The 14,402-nt window shown below is 54.2% G+C and overlaps 1 protein-coding gene across 6 annotated transcripts in view; it reads left to right on the top strand.

Annotated features, from left to right (window-relative positions):
* Positions 1 to 13,818, top strand: part of MINAR1 (membrane integral NOTCH2 associated receptor 1) — a 32,679-nt gene extending 18,861 nt beyond the window's left edge. The window contains exons 3-5 of one of the 6 annotated variants that reach the window (XR_007149613.1): positions 1,214 to 2,129; positions 5,450 to 5,743; positions 7,184 to 7,736. Coding sequence is in view for 1 of the 6 variants with exons in the window: in XM_047846659.1 (XP_047702615.1) it covers positions 1,214 to 1,411 (198 nt within the window). In the remaining 5 variants the exon portion in view is untranslated. Of the gene's footprint in view, positions 1 to 1,213; positions 5,188 to 5,444; positions 5,876 to 7,183; positions 7,737 to 13,807 lie in introns of those variants that run through there. The other 5 variants (XR_007149612.1, XR_007149610.1, XR_007149609.1 and 2 more) reach the window with 5 other exon arrangements.
* The last annotated feature ends 584 nt before the right edge of the window (positions 13,819 to 14,402 follow it).

The following is a 14,402-nucleotide window of genomic DNA, read 5'->3' as shown; positions in this document are numbered from 1 at the left end:
CCGGGGGGCATCCGGGCACCAGCACCAGTGACAGATGTCGTCGCCCTGGGATCTGAGGGCGAGGGAAGGGAGCTGTTTCTGAAACCCACCGAGACCCAGGGCCCCAGAGCAGACGCCTGGAGGGAATTGGGAAAACGTCCCGTCCACTGACCGGGCCCACCTGGCGTGCGTCCACGGGGTCAGGCTGCTCTGTCCCCAGAGCCAGGTGACAAATATCAGAGGCGCGTCTGGAAGGACGGGCCAGTAAGTAACACGGGTCAGAATCACCAACATCCCCCCAAAACACGTTACAATGCAGTTTTCAAACAGTTTTCAAAGGATGTGTTTTGTGATCTTGTGCGTGTGTCCGAGCGACTTTAACGTGCACGTTTTGAGCATTAAACAAGCCGAGACAATCTCCAGAATGGATACATTTGTTTGTGTTTCAGAGATTTAGGTGACCTCGCTTGGGATTTCTGTGTTTGCTTTCACGTGACGCTACGTTATTAAAAGCTCTTGCCGGAGGGGGAGAACACTGCTTCCCCCTCCGCCCGGTTACAGGAACTGATCAGCGCATCACTGGGGAGCGGGGTCCACGGGCAGTTCAGGAGAACTGTGGTGTTTCTCCTACAGACGCTGTGTCAATCTCAGGACACGGGAGACCGAGGTCAGCGCGGGCCTGCCATCGCAGACGCAGCCCATGGCCCTCGGACCGTCTGCACGGCCCTGTGGACCGGGACTCCGAGCAGCGGCCTGACCATATTTTAGATTGTGTGTGAGCTGCTCGTCTGGGGCAGGACTTTGATTTCTCAGTAGACGCTTTTGTGTGGATCTGGGAACGGAATCAGAGCCACGAGAGAGCCCTGCCTCAAAGGGCTCTGTTCTTAGGGCCGGTAGGGGAGCATACCTGTCAGTGAGGTTCCCTGGTTGTCCCACGGCCCGCCAGCCCGCTCGTGGCCGCAGACCCCTGGCGTTGAGCCCCGTGTGTCTCGGCCCTGATTTGCTTGCTCACAGTGAGAAGACCCGTGGTTTCCCCGTGTCAGACCCGTGGACTCAGGCAGCAAGGGCGGGGCAGGTGTAGTCGTGGCGTGTAGGAGCCTGAGGCCTCGGTGGCCCATGTCAGGCGGGGCTGGCATGGCGGATGTCGCGGTGGTCCCGGGCCGCGGACGAGTCAGGCGCTCTGGGAACCTTTCAAGTACTTCCTGTGTCCCTAACGTCTTGTCGTTGCTTCTAGACGCAGGAGTCCTTAAACCCAAACAACTTAGAATACTGGATGGAGGATGTTTATACCCCGGGCTACGACTCGTTACTGAAGCGTAAGGAAGCGGAGTTCAGACGAGCCAAGGTCTGCAAGATCGCCGCTCTGGTCGCCGCTGCCGCGTGCACGGTCATCCTCGTGGTTGTCGTGCCCATCTGCACGATGAAATCCTGAGCCCGGGGCCGCCCCGCCGTGCACGGCTGGCGGCCGCTGGCTCTCCCTCTGTGGCGTGAGGTCTCAGGGCCGTGTGGCGACCGCTCGCTGGGGTAGAGATGCAGCCGCTGAGGCCATCTGCCGGTGGGCAAGATGCGCTTCAGGAAGTGTGCGTTCTAGAGAGACCTACCCTCCTATTGGCTTTGACTCAATGACGCTCGGATGAGTTGTTAGAAGTGCAATATCTTTTCCTACCAAAAGAATGTAACGGACGAGCAGAACATGCAAATTGAATTCCAAGCAAAAAAAAATTTAATTGGATTCTTTCCATTTTATTGAAGTCTCGCGGTGGGGAATATGTTACGCAGCAGATATTTGCTACGTGCCTGCCTGGGGCCGCGGAGGGAGAGAGCTGGATGAGTTCTGTTTTCCTTAATGTTGCGTTGCAGGTGAAGTCACAGGTTGTGTGTCCCCAGAGGATGCTACTTCTCTGCTGACTCGCAGCAAGGACTACGACTTTTCAATCTTGCCCTTCGGTCACCATTATGATCCTCGCTGCAGATCTTCATGGAACATTCTGGATCTTTCTCGTGCGCACGGCGTAGGGAGGAGCTCACCTGCCGAGTCAGGCATAGCATGGAGTGTGCTCCCTCTGCGTACGAGGCTGAGGGACCCGGGCCGGGAGATCTTCCTGTCCGCACCCCGGGGTGTGGGGAGAGCCGCTCACCAACACCGTAAGGTCAGTACTGGAAAATCACGGCCACCCACGCGGTCCCCCACGTGCTCCTTGGTCTTCTGTCTCCTGGTGGTACCGGGCACTCTGCTTCTCACACGCGAGTCGGAGAGTTTGGAACGTGTCCTTGTGCCTTGAGGAGTAGAGACGAGGTAGAAACTTTGACATTCTAACCGTGGACCGTGGTTTCTATGTGCCACAAACCACTTCCGGTGGCTTTCACAGGATCTTGAAAGCTTGTCAGTCATATGATAAAGGCGTGGAGGTGTTCTCCACAACGCAACACCAACTCCAGAGTTCCAAATACTTGTCAGCAGCGCAAAAAAGAAAAAAAATCTCTATTTAACCATTTACGTATCTATCTGTGTATGTCTATCTGAACACCTAGTTTTGGTTTATTGTCCTTCTTTGTTAAATAACTTGAGAGCAAGGTTTCTCCAGCGTACAGGAAGCTGTTGTAATTTGATCAGAATTTGATCCCAGTTTCCACCTGTTGAATGGTGCTTTGACATAATTGCACGGAGAGAATCCTTTTCAGCGTTTGACTCTAATGTCTTGCTACAGGGTCAAAGAAAAATGATTGGCAGAAACTCGCTACCTTAATTCTTCTGAGAACAAGGTGGGTTACGAACAAATGTTGAGAGTAGGAAGAAGCACTCCGGACGGTATAATAAATTCCTAAAAGAGGGGTTTGGGGAGCATCTCAGATTTTAAAGCAGTAGGATTCAGCATCCGTTCCCAAGACCTTCGAATGACTCTCAGCTTGCTCTGTCGAGGTCTACGTTTCCCCACACGGGGCAGTCGGAACATTTCACGCTGTGAACAACTAAGGGACGGATGCTTTTGTCTGTAGTGAGCCTTCATGTTAAGGGGCCTTTATGTCACTGTTTTTATTCTCCTGTTTATCTGTGGACTTTCAACTAGGTGACTGAAACTTAAGCCTTAGTATGCAGAACTGAGGATTTATCGTTGAAAATGAAAAAAAAAAAATATATATATATATACATTACTGTCTATTGTCAGAATTTTCGTCTTCTGGTGCTCTGTTCTGGGTTGGGTACATTAAATAAGGTTGTTTCTTTCACCCTCAAAGGGGATACTGGGTTCCCACCCGCAAGAGCTGGGAGCTACCCTATCCGCTCTCCTGCCGTCCAGGACGGCTCCGTGACACGTTCCCCCTTATCACAGATTAAGCCACGAGAGCATCAGAGATAGGTAGCTCCCAACCTCTTGCTCCATGATTTGCAGAGAAGTGGAGATGCACCAACCTGGGATGAGAAAAACCTTGTCCAAGCCCAACCCCTGCTGTCCTTGCCAGGTAGGACCATGGCGGATGGACCAAACTGCCATCGCCTCTTCCTAATGGGCCCTGCTTGAGCCACTCGTCTAGCTACCGAGGCAGGGTGTGTGACGGTAAGCCCCACCCCGTGTGCGGAAGAGAAGGGACTCTGTAGAATTTTCTTCTCCCCTTTTCCTGAGGAGGTAGCAGAGAAATCTCGTCTGGCCCTCCATCTAGTGTGGCTTTAAAATTCAACTCGACATCATCGCCGCGTGACGGAGAAGAAACACCCAGGGCTGGTGATGCCTCTGGGGAACCCGATGGCCCCAGTGGGGACGGGTCATCCCCAGCTTTATCGCTTGGAGTGTGGTTCCAAATTAGGGATCTTTGCCACAGCTTGAAGCTGACAGATGCTCGGAGCCCTGGGATCTAGAGAAGGTGGAGTTCACGGCTGGGTCTTTTCTGTCTCCTGACCCCATGCTTGTGACAGCCTTCTTTCCCCGGACCCCCTCACTGTAGCCGTCTCCCTCCCCCATCCCTGTACTTGCAGAGCGGGGCAAGACCAGAGTCTGGCTGGGAAGGAGACTTCTCCTCATCCCGTGTGGACTGGCCTGACTCCCGTAGCGGCCGTCACCTTGTACCATCGTCTCCGGCGCGTTCACAGGAAGTACGATTTCCCATGCCTGGCACCTAGAATCATACACTATCAAAATTCACTTCATTTCTCTTGCTTTTGGAAAGTGAACAATCAGATGTTCTCACTTAAGGGATTATCCTGAAATCAGATACCCTCAGCCAGTCATTAAATTCAGAATAATCGTATTCCTCTCTTCTAGTCTGAATTTGCTTCGAACACAGCCTTGCAGAAAAGCAAAAAAACGTCTCCCGGCTCGGTTTTCGGATATTTTATGCCACCACCCCCTTCTTTAAACTGCAGATACGGTCGAAGCAAGTTCCTCTGTATCACCATTACTAGCTGACCGTCGCGCATTAGTATTTTAGGGCATGGGGCTACGCGATTGCTACCTGCCGGGCCACTTTAGTAGATGTGCCGACGCTCGCTGCTCTGATGTGCCGTGAGTCCCGATGCCCTTATCGGAATCGAGGCAGTGCTGTTTTTGTTTACAGTTTATCAGTGTACGAGCGACGGCACCTCATTTTTTTAAACAACAACGGAAAAGTGCTGCCAACAGTAAATGATTCTGTTAGGTGTAGCAATTTGTGAATGTTGAAATTCAACATGCTTCATATTATAACCAACTTGCAAGAATATCATGGTCCATCGTGTGAATACCAAATCAGTATATACTGTATATTGTACTACAGAGATTTGTATTTAAAGGCAAAGATATTAGTAATTGTTGGGATAATTGGGGAAAGGGTATTAGATATTTATTGATGAACAATGAAAACTGTGACAGACTTCCTTATTTATGCCTTATGAATAAAAGGGTGTGACTTTTAAGTTCTATGTGCGAGACTCGGGGAGCAGTGGGTATTTTTGAAGGCGGGGACTGTCAACCTTTTCTATGTTTGCTCTGTACAGCTGTTAGCACACTCTTGGTGCTTGATCAACGTTATATAATACCAATAACTAAGCACATTTTTAGATCTTTTTTCAAATGGCTTGTGTAAAATTTGGTTAATGTACAATGGTTGGTTGGAAGCTATCATAGAAAATCTGCCTCTCCAAATATAATCAAAAATAAACTGAAAAATTATAAGATATCTTGCGGTGAGATTTCATTTGATGTGTAAATTGTAAGTGTTTAGTTTTATGCACATATCAGAAGTGTCCAACTTGGTGATTTTTCATAAATTGAAACCGTCCACGTAATGAGCACCCAGATTAAAAAACAAAACAAAACAGGACACTCAGACACCCAGAAGCCTCCCAGAACCTCCCTCATGCCCCTCCCAGTTAAAACCTGGCGAAGAAAAGTGGGCCTCCTGTTTTAAGGGCACACATTCGTTTTGCCTGTTTTTTTTTAAACTTTATGTAAACACATTCATGTACCTTGTACTTTTTTTTTTTTTTTTAGTGTAGTTGACACACAGTGTTACATTAGTCGCACGTCTGTACGTTATGCTGGGCCCCACAAGCACGGCCACCGTCCGTCACCACGCAGCATTGTTACGGCACCATTGGCTGTATCCCGTGTGCTGTGCCTTCCGTCCGTGGCTTCCTCATCCCGTAACTGGCAGTCTGGGCCTCCTCTCACTCCCTCTGGAAACCACCAGTTTGTTCTCTGTGTTTGCGGACCTGATTCTGCTTTCTGTTTGCGCGTGGAGAGAGAGAAGTCACAGAAACCATGTGATTTCACGTGCAGGCGGGCGGAAGGTAAGAAACAAGTGAGCGTATACTTTGTATCCTTTGTGTCTGGTTTCTTTCACTCCACATGACGCCGTGGAAAACATCTGTGCCGCCATGTATGGTGGTGGCCTCCCCATTTTCACAGCGTTATCTGCTGTGGCACGATTTCTTTACCCAGTGGTGGGCGTCTGGGGAGCTCCCGGTCTGGGGCTATGAACTCGCTTATCTGTGGTTTTGGTGAATGCACGCATGCATTTCTGGCAGTAAAGCTGCTGGTCCCCAGGTGAGCTCCCATGCTGCCGTGGCGGGTGACGCGGCCCCGAGGCTCCCCTCCGCAGTGCGCGTGGGGCTGCAGTTGCTCTAGATGCTACTCACAGGCAGGTTCCGTCTTAGCCCTTCTGCTGGGTGTGCGCTGGTGTCTCATTGTGCATTTAATTTGCATCTTCCTGATGATGAAGGAGATTTGCACCCTTCGTGTGTGTGTTGGCCCTTTGGATGTCCTGATCTGCGAAGCGCCTGTTCACGGCTCTGCCCATTTTCCATTAGGCTGGTTGTCTTTTCCTTAGCAATTTGTAGAAATTCTCTAGACGTTCTGAAAATGAGTTCTTTGTCAGATACACATTACAGACACTGTTTTCCATTCTGTGAGCTGCGCTTTTATTCTCTCGTTGGTACCTGATCAATAGGGGTTCTTTATTTTGATATAGAAATGTTATCGGTTTCTTCATTATGATTGGCAGTTTTGAGTCCTGTTGGAGACGCTTCGTACAGACTCCAAGGTCACGGAGATGCTCTGTTTTCTTCTTGAAGCTTTACTGTTTTACTTTTCTTGGTTGGAGCTGCATGTCTTCTGGAGTTGACATTACACTGGTGTCAGGTGGGGGTTATCCCATGTGGGTATCCATTGATTAGCACCACTAATTAGAAAGATCATCCTGGGGACACCTGGGTGGCTCAGCTGGTTAAGCGGACTCTTGATCTCAGCTCAAGTCCTGATCTCATAGTTCGTGACAATCCCTGTATCGGGCTCTGTGCTGACAGTGTGGAGCCTGCTTGGGATTCTCTCTCTCTCTCTCTCTCTCTCTCTGCCCCTCCCCTGCTCACACTTTCTCTCTCTCTCTCTCAAAATAAATAAATAAACATTGAAAAAAGAAAGAAAGATGGGGCACCTGGGTGGCTCAGTTGGTTAAACGTCCAACTTCGGCTCAGGTCATGATCTCATGGTTCGTGGGTTCAAGCCCTGCATCGGGCTCTTTGGTGTTGGTTCAGAGCCTGGAACCTGCTTCGGATTCCTTGTCTCCTTCTCTCTCTGCCCTTCCCCCGCTCACTCTCTGTCTCTCTCTGTCTCTCAAATGAATAAACGTTAAAAATATTTTTTTTAATTAAAAAAAATAAAGAAAGACCATCCCTACCCCTTTAACACAAGTCTATTTAACGTATATATGGCTTCCTGGACTTTCTATCCAGCCCTGTCTGCTCCTCTGTGCTTGTGTGAGCACAACATCAACATAGTTTTCTCCACCCCTGAGAGACGAAGACATCGCTCACTGTGAAGTGAATCATAGCCAAAGGGAAAGAGGCCGCAGCACATTTCTTGCCCATGAAATCGTATCAGGGAGGATGCCGGAGAGAGAATTTATCCAGCTTCTTTAATGTTCATCCTGCCATTCGCAAATGTCACCGAGCTCCCGCTCGAGTCATTAAAGAAAAGTGACGAAACACAGTTCCGAGCACATCGCAGAAGGCGATTAATATTTTGACGTCTGGACACAAAAAGAAGTCTCTGATGAGGGCCTGGACCATGTCAGCGCAACGATACCACAGCAGGCTTAAGAACGCTTCTCACTTTTACAGTAAATACTAGTTCAGACGTAAACCTGAGGTTTGCACACGGATCGACTGGATTGCATTTCGCCTGAGTGCTCTGAGCAAGTGAATTTAGAAAATAGCATGTATGTAATCTTGTAGGGGAATGTTCATTTTCTTCACGAGGACAAATGTATGCGCAATGTGCTATCGTAAGGCATTTTATTTATTTATTTATTTATTTTTAAAATTTTTTTTTTCAACATTTTTTATTTATTTTGGGGACAGAGAGAGACAGAGCATGAATGGGGGAGGGGCAGAGAGAGAGGGAGACACAGAATCGGAAACAGGCTCCAGGCTCCGAGCCATCAGCCCAGAGCCCGACGCGGGGCTCGAACTCACGGACCGCGAGATCGTGACCTGGCTGAAGTCAGACGCTTAACCGACTGCGCCACCCAGGCGCCCCGTAAGGCATTTTAATCTGTTATTTAGATTCCTCCCCCCAAGTACCAGCAAGAGTCAACTTACTTCACACCATTGAATGCACTTTTAAAAAAGCACATCTCCCAGCGCTCTCTCTAGATTTCGGGCTTTCCGAAAGTCCCACCGGCCAAGTCACTGGCATTCGGCCGTTCCTGGGTTTGGATTCAATCCGGACTAGTCCTCGTAACGGAAAGGAGAGGGAGGAGGTGCACCCGACTTTAGACAGAAGCGATGTTACGAGAAAATGACACCAGCGTCCGAAAACAAGGACCGAAGGAACACGGGCGTTTCGGGCCGGACCAGGGACCGCACCCCACCCCCTGCACACACTGCTTCTTTGCGGTCTCCAATCTGACCCCAACTCAGCAGTTTTGGAAGATTCCTGAAAGATTCATTAAGTCCTGGACAGAATATTATTGTTGGAGTTCAGCAGCGCACGTGTGGTTAGTTGCAGATATAGTTTCCTTTCCTTTGCAAGGAAAACACTTAATAAATGAGGCCAAATCAGTAACTGAGTTGTCACCCCGTGAAGAGAAGAAATGTACACGGAAAGTTCACGCGGGCTGCTCAGAGGCACGTTCCACGGTGTGATGATTCTTGTATAATTTCCGAAGTCCTCGCCAGGAAGGCTTTCCCGGCTCATTTTCTCCGGGACCAATGCTGTTCGACTTGGATGTCTCCGCCAGCCTACGTTAGCATTTTATTACTAAGTAGTTTTATTATTAAAGCCCGGTTTTACCACTAGCAACGGGTATGTGACCTATTTTTTCCTGTTCTTTGCTCTATTTATTCCTTTATTTATTCAGCTGACATTTGTTAAGCAATTTGAATGTGCAGGGCACTGGCTTGGGGCTGAAGTATTGTCTCCAGAGCAACAATGTCTCGAACGTAGTAGATGCTTAATGAATACTTGCTGAACGAACGAGGGAGGAAACGAATGCACGCAGTCTGAGATCGGGTGTCTGGGAACGTCCATGCCAACAAATGTACAGCTAACAGGGAAGTAAGCAAATGAGGGAAACAATTTCGAACAGCAAGAGGTTTCCTGAAGGAAGCTTTTCCCCTCAGAGGGGAGCAGAAGTATCGCCTGAGTTAGGGCAGTGGGAAGACCTGGAGAATGTGGTGTGTGGACGGCCCAGGATGAGCGCCCCTGGCGGAAGGAGCTGGCAGTGCAAAGGTCCTGCGGTGGGAATACGTCTGGGCAGAAGGCTAGTGTGGCTTGAATGTAGTGAGCGCGGTGGGAAGGACATCCGTGAAGCGGCAGGGGCCGTTAGACACGGTAAACAGGTTAGGTTTTATTTTCGGTACGATGTGAAGCCTGGGGACGGTGGCAAGCAGAGGGATACGACGTAATCCATGATCCGAGTTACATGCTTACGAGATCACCCCGGCTGCAACGCAGAGAAGGGGCTGAAGGGAAGGAGGGGTGGGAGCCAGGAGACCCGTTCAGTAAGAGCGGGAGAGCAGGGAACACAGAAGTGGCCAGGTTTGCCAGAAGCTCTAAAGAGGCTCCCGGGGACCCGGCGTTAGCGTCAGCAGCCCTATCGCGAGGGGGTCCTGACGTGGGGACGCTGTCACCAGGAGGCAGGAAAGCACGCGAGGGCCGGGGCCACCACGGTGAAGGCCTTCCCTGGGGTGTGCTGACCCAGGGCAGAGGGGTGGGCAGCTGTCGGGACCCTCACTCGGCCCTGCGTCCACTGAGCACCCGCTAGGCGTTAACTCTGGTGACCGGGGAATAATATTAAGCACGGCTCCCACCCATCAAGTCGGCGACCTACGACTTCCTGCTACCAATGAGACACGGACGGAGACACGGGCCCTGGACTTGCTCTCTGTCTGTGGACAACCAGACACGAAAGCCCTGTTTCCAGGCGTTATTTATGAGGCACCCAGGACCGTGAGGTGGGGGAGAAGGTGGGCCCAGGCCTCTGCCTAGAAGAACGTTCTGGGCTGCGGGGGGAGCCGCCCCGCCCCCCCTGACGGAAGCTTCAAACACTGCCCCCTCGAGGCCGCGGAGACCTCCATCCCGCGACATCCTGCGGGCCTTTCTCTGCTTCCTTCCTTCCGTCCGTCCCTCCGTGTAACCGGCTGCACGGCAGGACGCGTTCCCCACCCCCTTCAAACCCTTTCCTCTCTGGGCCTCCCTCCTCCTTACCGGCCTCCCCTTCTCTGCTTCCTCCTCTGCCTCTCCCTTCCGAGCCCTCCTCCTCGTGTCCACGGTTCCTGGGATTGGACGCCGTCCGGGTACGGATGAGCCCGGTTCACATCCCTTCTCTGACCCCTCCTCTGACCAATCGCTTCTCCGAGCTCCAGCCTAGATGGCCATCGCCGTGGGTGCGTGACACGCACACTTCGTGCACCTGGAGGGGGCGGGCTCACTCAGCCCTCCCCACTGTCCTCCCCCCTCCCCCCGCGCGGATTCGGGCACAAACACACACTCGGCACGCGCCCCTCCTGCACACCCGCGGTCCGACCCGCCGGCCTCTCTCTCTGCTTGTCCTCCAACCCGACTCCATTCTCCATAAGAGCCAAAGGCTCCCACCAACTGGGTGAGATCCAGTCGTGTCCCCTTCCCTGGCTCCTGCCACATGGGGACTAAAGCCGCAGGGTCTCTGGCCTCCCCCCCGGCCTCGCTCCCCCCTCACCGAGCCCCGGCTGCCTTTGTGTCCCAAGCACGGCGCGCCTGTTCCCGCTCCGGACTTCAGCACGTCCCGGCAGGAGCGATCGTGTCACCGGCCCGGACCCCTCCCCCCAACGCCCTCACCCGAATCCCCCCGCCCTTCATGCTAGAAAGCGTCCAGGCACTTGTGTTAGCTCGCTGTGTGGACGTCATTTTTTATACCGTGTCGAAATCCCTGTAAGTGTCGCGTCAGCCCGCAGACCAGGGCCGAGCCCAGAGGCCTTTGGTGAGTGTTTGTGGAAAGAACGGAGGGTTTCCTGATATTTGTATTGAAGGTGAAAAAGAGCTCACGTGCTGTTTAAAGGAGACGCTTCCTGCGACAGAAAATACGTTATTGATGTGGGTCTGGAGTGCCCACTGAGCTCACGGATGCCCGTCGATAAACTCCTGTGACGCAGCTGGGACGTTCTCCATTTGCAACGAGAAGCAGCCTAGGCGGGTCTGCAGAAACGCTACGTGTCATGATGGCAGTAAGCCTGTGCGTAAGCAGAGACACGGGCCACGGGACGCGTTCGCAGAGCTGTTTGGCTCCCCTCGCGTCTGCAGGGCTAAGAGTCAGAAGGTGGCTCGGGAGCCCACGATGGTACGAGATTTGTGTTTGGGGTCCCCGGGGAGAGCGCCCGGGTCAGCAGCCTGGAGGAGGGGCGAAGGGGGACAGCGCGGCGGCAGCAGGGGCCTCGGCCCCTCCCCGGGGGCCCCTGGAGCCGGTGTCCGCCCCCCCTCAGGGTTACACAGAGGGAGATGAGGGATTGGAACCCAGACATCCCGGAAGCAGCGTTCGTGGTCGTGTCTGCTCCGCTGGGCCACCTCCCGAAGCGTCTCAGATCTGCAGGCACAGGCTCCTCCCCCGCTCACTCGACTCCTGGAAGGCGTCTTGCCCTGTGATGACACCGGGCTGACCCTGCAGTCACGCTGTCACTCACCTAACCCACGACGTGCCAGCTGTGCCCTCGACAGGGCTCTGGGCACTGAGAGCACAAAACACACAACTCCCCGCCCTGAGCACAACTCCGCGAGGAGACCCACGGGCACGGCGGAGTCAGAGGCTGCGTGGCATGGGACAGGGGCCGAGGACGTCTGTCCCCACGGATACTCCCTCACCTTTAAGAAGTAGCTGTTATTCTAACCAGTCTGCAGACGCAGGAACAGAGGCCACGGGAGACCAGGAAGTACATCTAGAGAGTCACAGGCAGCACGGTTGAACTTGGCTTTCATTCTGGGTTAAATCCACCTGTGACTCTGGAGCCCGAGCTCTTCACCGCGACGCCCCTGGGCCGTTGTTAGAGGAGGAAACGGCCTCGTTGGTCCTCTGGGACGCGGGTGGGCGCGAGGGTGGGGAACAGGGTCTGAGGCTGGCGGGGGGACCCCTGGGGTCACCTCCTGAGGCCGCCTGGCCACAGCCCCCTCCGGGAAGGGGACCCCGCATCCCATTCTGAGTGAGAAGGTCACGCAGGACTGAATCAGTGAGAGGTCCTCTCTGGCACCTGTCCTGCTCTCGTCCGGACAACTGTGCTCTTGTAGAGTCAATCAAGAAAGCAAGGGGTTTGTCAGAGCCACACCCTCCCTCCTGGCCTTCATCACGAACTGTAGCGCTTAGAGTTCATCAATCACACCCACAGCTGTTCCTGTGGTGCCCTCGACTCTGCAGAGGGTGTGCAGGGGTGTGAACCCGGAGCCCCCCCCCCCCCCGTGCATGTGCACACGTGCAAACAGAAGCAGGAAGAAGGTCGTGTTCACAAGTATCCGCACCGGGCTCTCAGCTCCCAGCAGCCCTTCCTTACCCGGTGGGGGCGGGGGGCAGGGGACGTGCCTTGTTCCCTCTGCAGGTGCTGTCAGTGGGCTGCGGGGAGGTGGGGTCTGCAGGCGGAGAGGACACAGCTCGTGGGGACCGGGGCTGTGATACGAACCCAAACCCACATCCCTGGAGCCCTCCCTCATCTTCTGGGTCCTAGTTGACGCGGTAACTCGGTCCCTAAAGATTCCATCCGTGTCCTTCCCGAATCCCCAGATCCGAATTCCTGTCGTGGGCTCTGTCCACACCAAGGGGACTGTGACAGCTCAGGACGGGTGCTCAGGAAGAAATGGACCCGTTACCGGCGTAAATGTGGAAATACCTGTCCTTGTTTGTCCCGTCACTCATGTGCGGCCTCCCCGCCAGGCCGGGCACTGGAGATGCCGAGGTGAAACGTCCGGAACATCCCTGCCCTTGGGAGCTCTGAGTCCAGTGCAAGGGCACTGGGGTGCCTGCAGGGGGGCGTCTGGCCATCGGCTCCGTTTCTACATTACCTGCTGGGACACAAATGTCCTGAAAGGCAAGATCAGGTCCCACTACCGGATCTGTCCCCAAACGCGGACGGGACTTGGCACCTGGAAGCCGTTCCCGCAGCATCAGTTGGAGGGATTAACGGGATGGAGGCAAGGTATGAGTGAGGAGCTTTCCAGAAGGTTCTGGGTTTCAGAGGGAAAGGCCGCGGCTGGAAGGGAGCTCGAGGGCAGACACGTCCGTCGGAATCAGTGAGTGATATCCGAGACTGTCGCCTCGTGCCGCACCGGGGCACACGGCTCAGGGGCAGGAGCAGACGTGCGCCCGGTTCCCGAGGGCGACAGACACGAGCGAACAGACACTGTCCTGTGGCAGGTGCTGGTGGGAGGGTCAGAGCGCGGGGCCCACTCACAGGGCGTCATAGTTAGCACCCTGCCCTTTCAGGAGGAACGGGACGGAGAGACCCGGGGAATCCGAGCACGTCCTCTGGTGGCACAGTGTCTGTGTGGGGGCAGGCTGTGAGGACAGCATGCGGGTACCAGGAGAGGGCCTGTGTTGGGCCACTGAGTTTGAGTGTTGTTCACTAGGTGATGGGAGCCCCTGAAGGTTACTGAGCGAGAGCATCCCCAGCCGAGCACTCTGGCGGGTGCAGCTGGGTCCTGTGGGCAACACGGCCCACGTTCAAGCTCATCCACAGTCATCGGACCAAAGAGCCGCGTGCTTGGAAGAAACGTCGGGTCACACACACCATTCGGGGAGGGCATCTCGTGTTGCCCGTGTGGCAGCCTCCTGCCTGAGGGGCGTCGGGCTGGTTGCAGGGACAGAGGCCACGTCCCCGGCCACCCGGAACGCTGGGAAGCTCTCTCTTATGTTGAATCAGACTCTGTGCACGTAACAACTGTGCACGCGGCACAAAGGCCCAGGACAGACCCCACGGCCAACAAACGAGGCGGCTAGCCGTCCCTGGCTATCCCCCGGGGACGGCGGGTTTTGGTTCCTGCGACGGTTGGCTTAATGTGTCACCTGGACTGGGCCTGGGGGCCCAGACATTCGGTCAGGCGTGACGCTGGGTGTGTCCGGGGGGTGTTTAGGGCGGTCAGAATTTGAATCGGCAGCCCCAGGGCCCCAGTCTTCTTGCCTGACTGGCTGGAGCCGGGACTCCGGGGCCCTGCCTTCAGAGTCCAGCAGAAACATGGGTTCCCCTCGGGTCTTGGGCCCGGCAGCGTCCCCCCCCCAAGGACCGCCGGGTCCCCAGCTGGCCGGCTGCACACCCTGGGACGCCTTCGCCGCCCTAATCCCACGAGCTGATCCCGTAGGGGAGGTGTCTTTGTATTATAAACACGGGCGTGAATGTCTCTCTCCCGTCGGTTCTGCTTCTCCGAAGAGCCTGACCGACCCGGTTTCCCCGCAGACCTGCCCGTCGGTGCCCTTCACAAAGCGGGGTGTCGGAAGTG

The sequence above is a fragment of the Prionailurus viverrinus genome, unplaced genomic scaffold (assembly GCF_022837055.1).
Source record: "Prionailurus viverrinus isolate Anna unplaced genomic scaffold, UM_Priviv_1.0 scaffold_40, whole genome shotgun sequence".
NCBI classification, from domain to species: Eukaryota; Metazoa; Chordata; class Mammalia; order Carnivora; family Felidae; genus Prionailurus; species Prionailurus viverrinus.
This window is presented reverse-complemented; position numbering and strand designations above follow the sequence as displayed.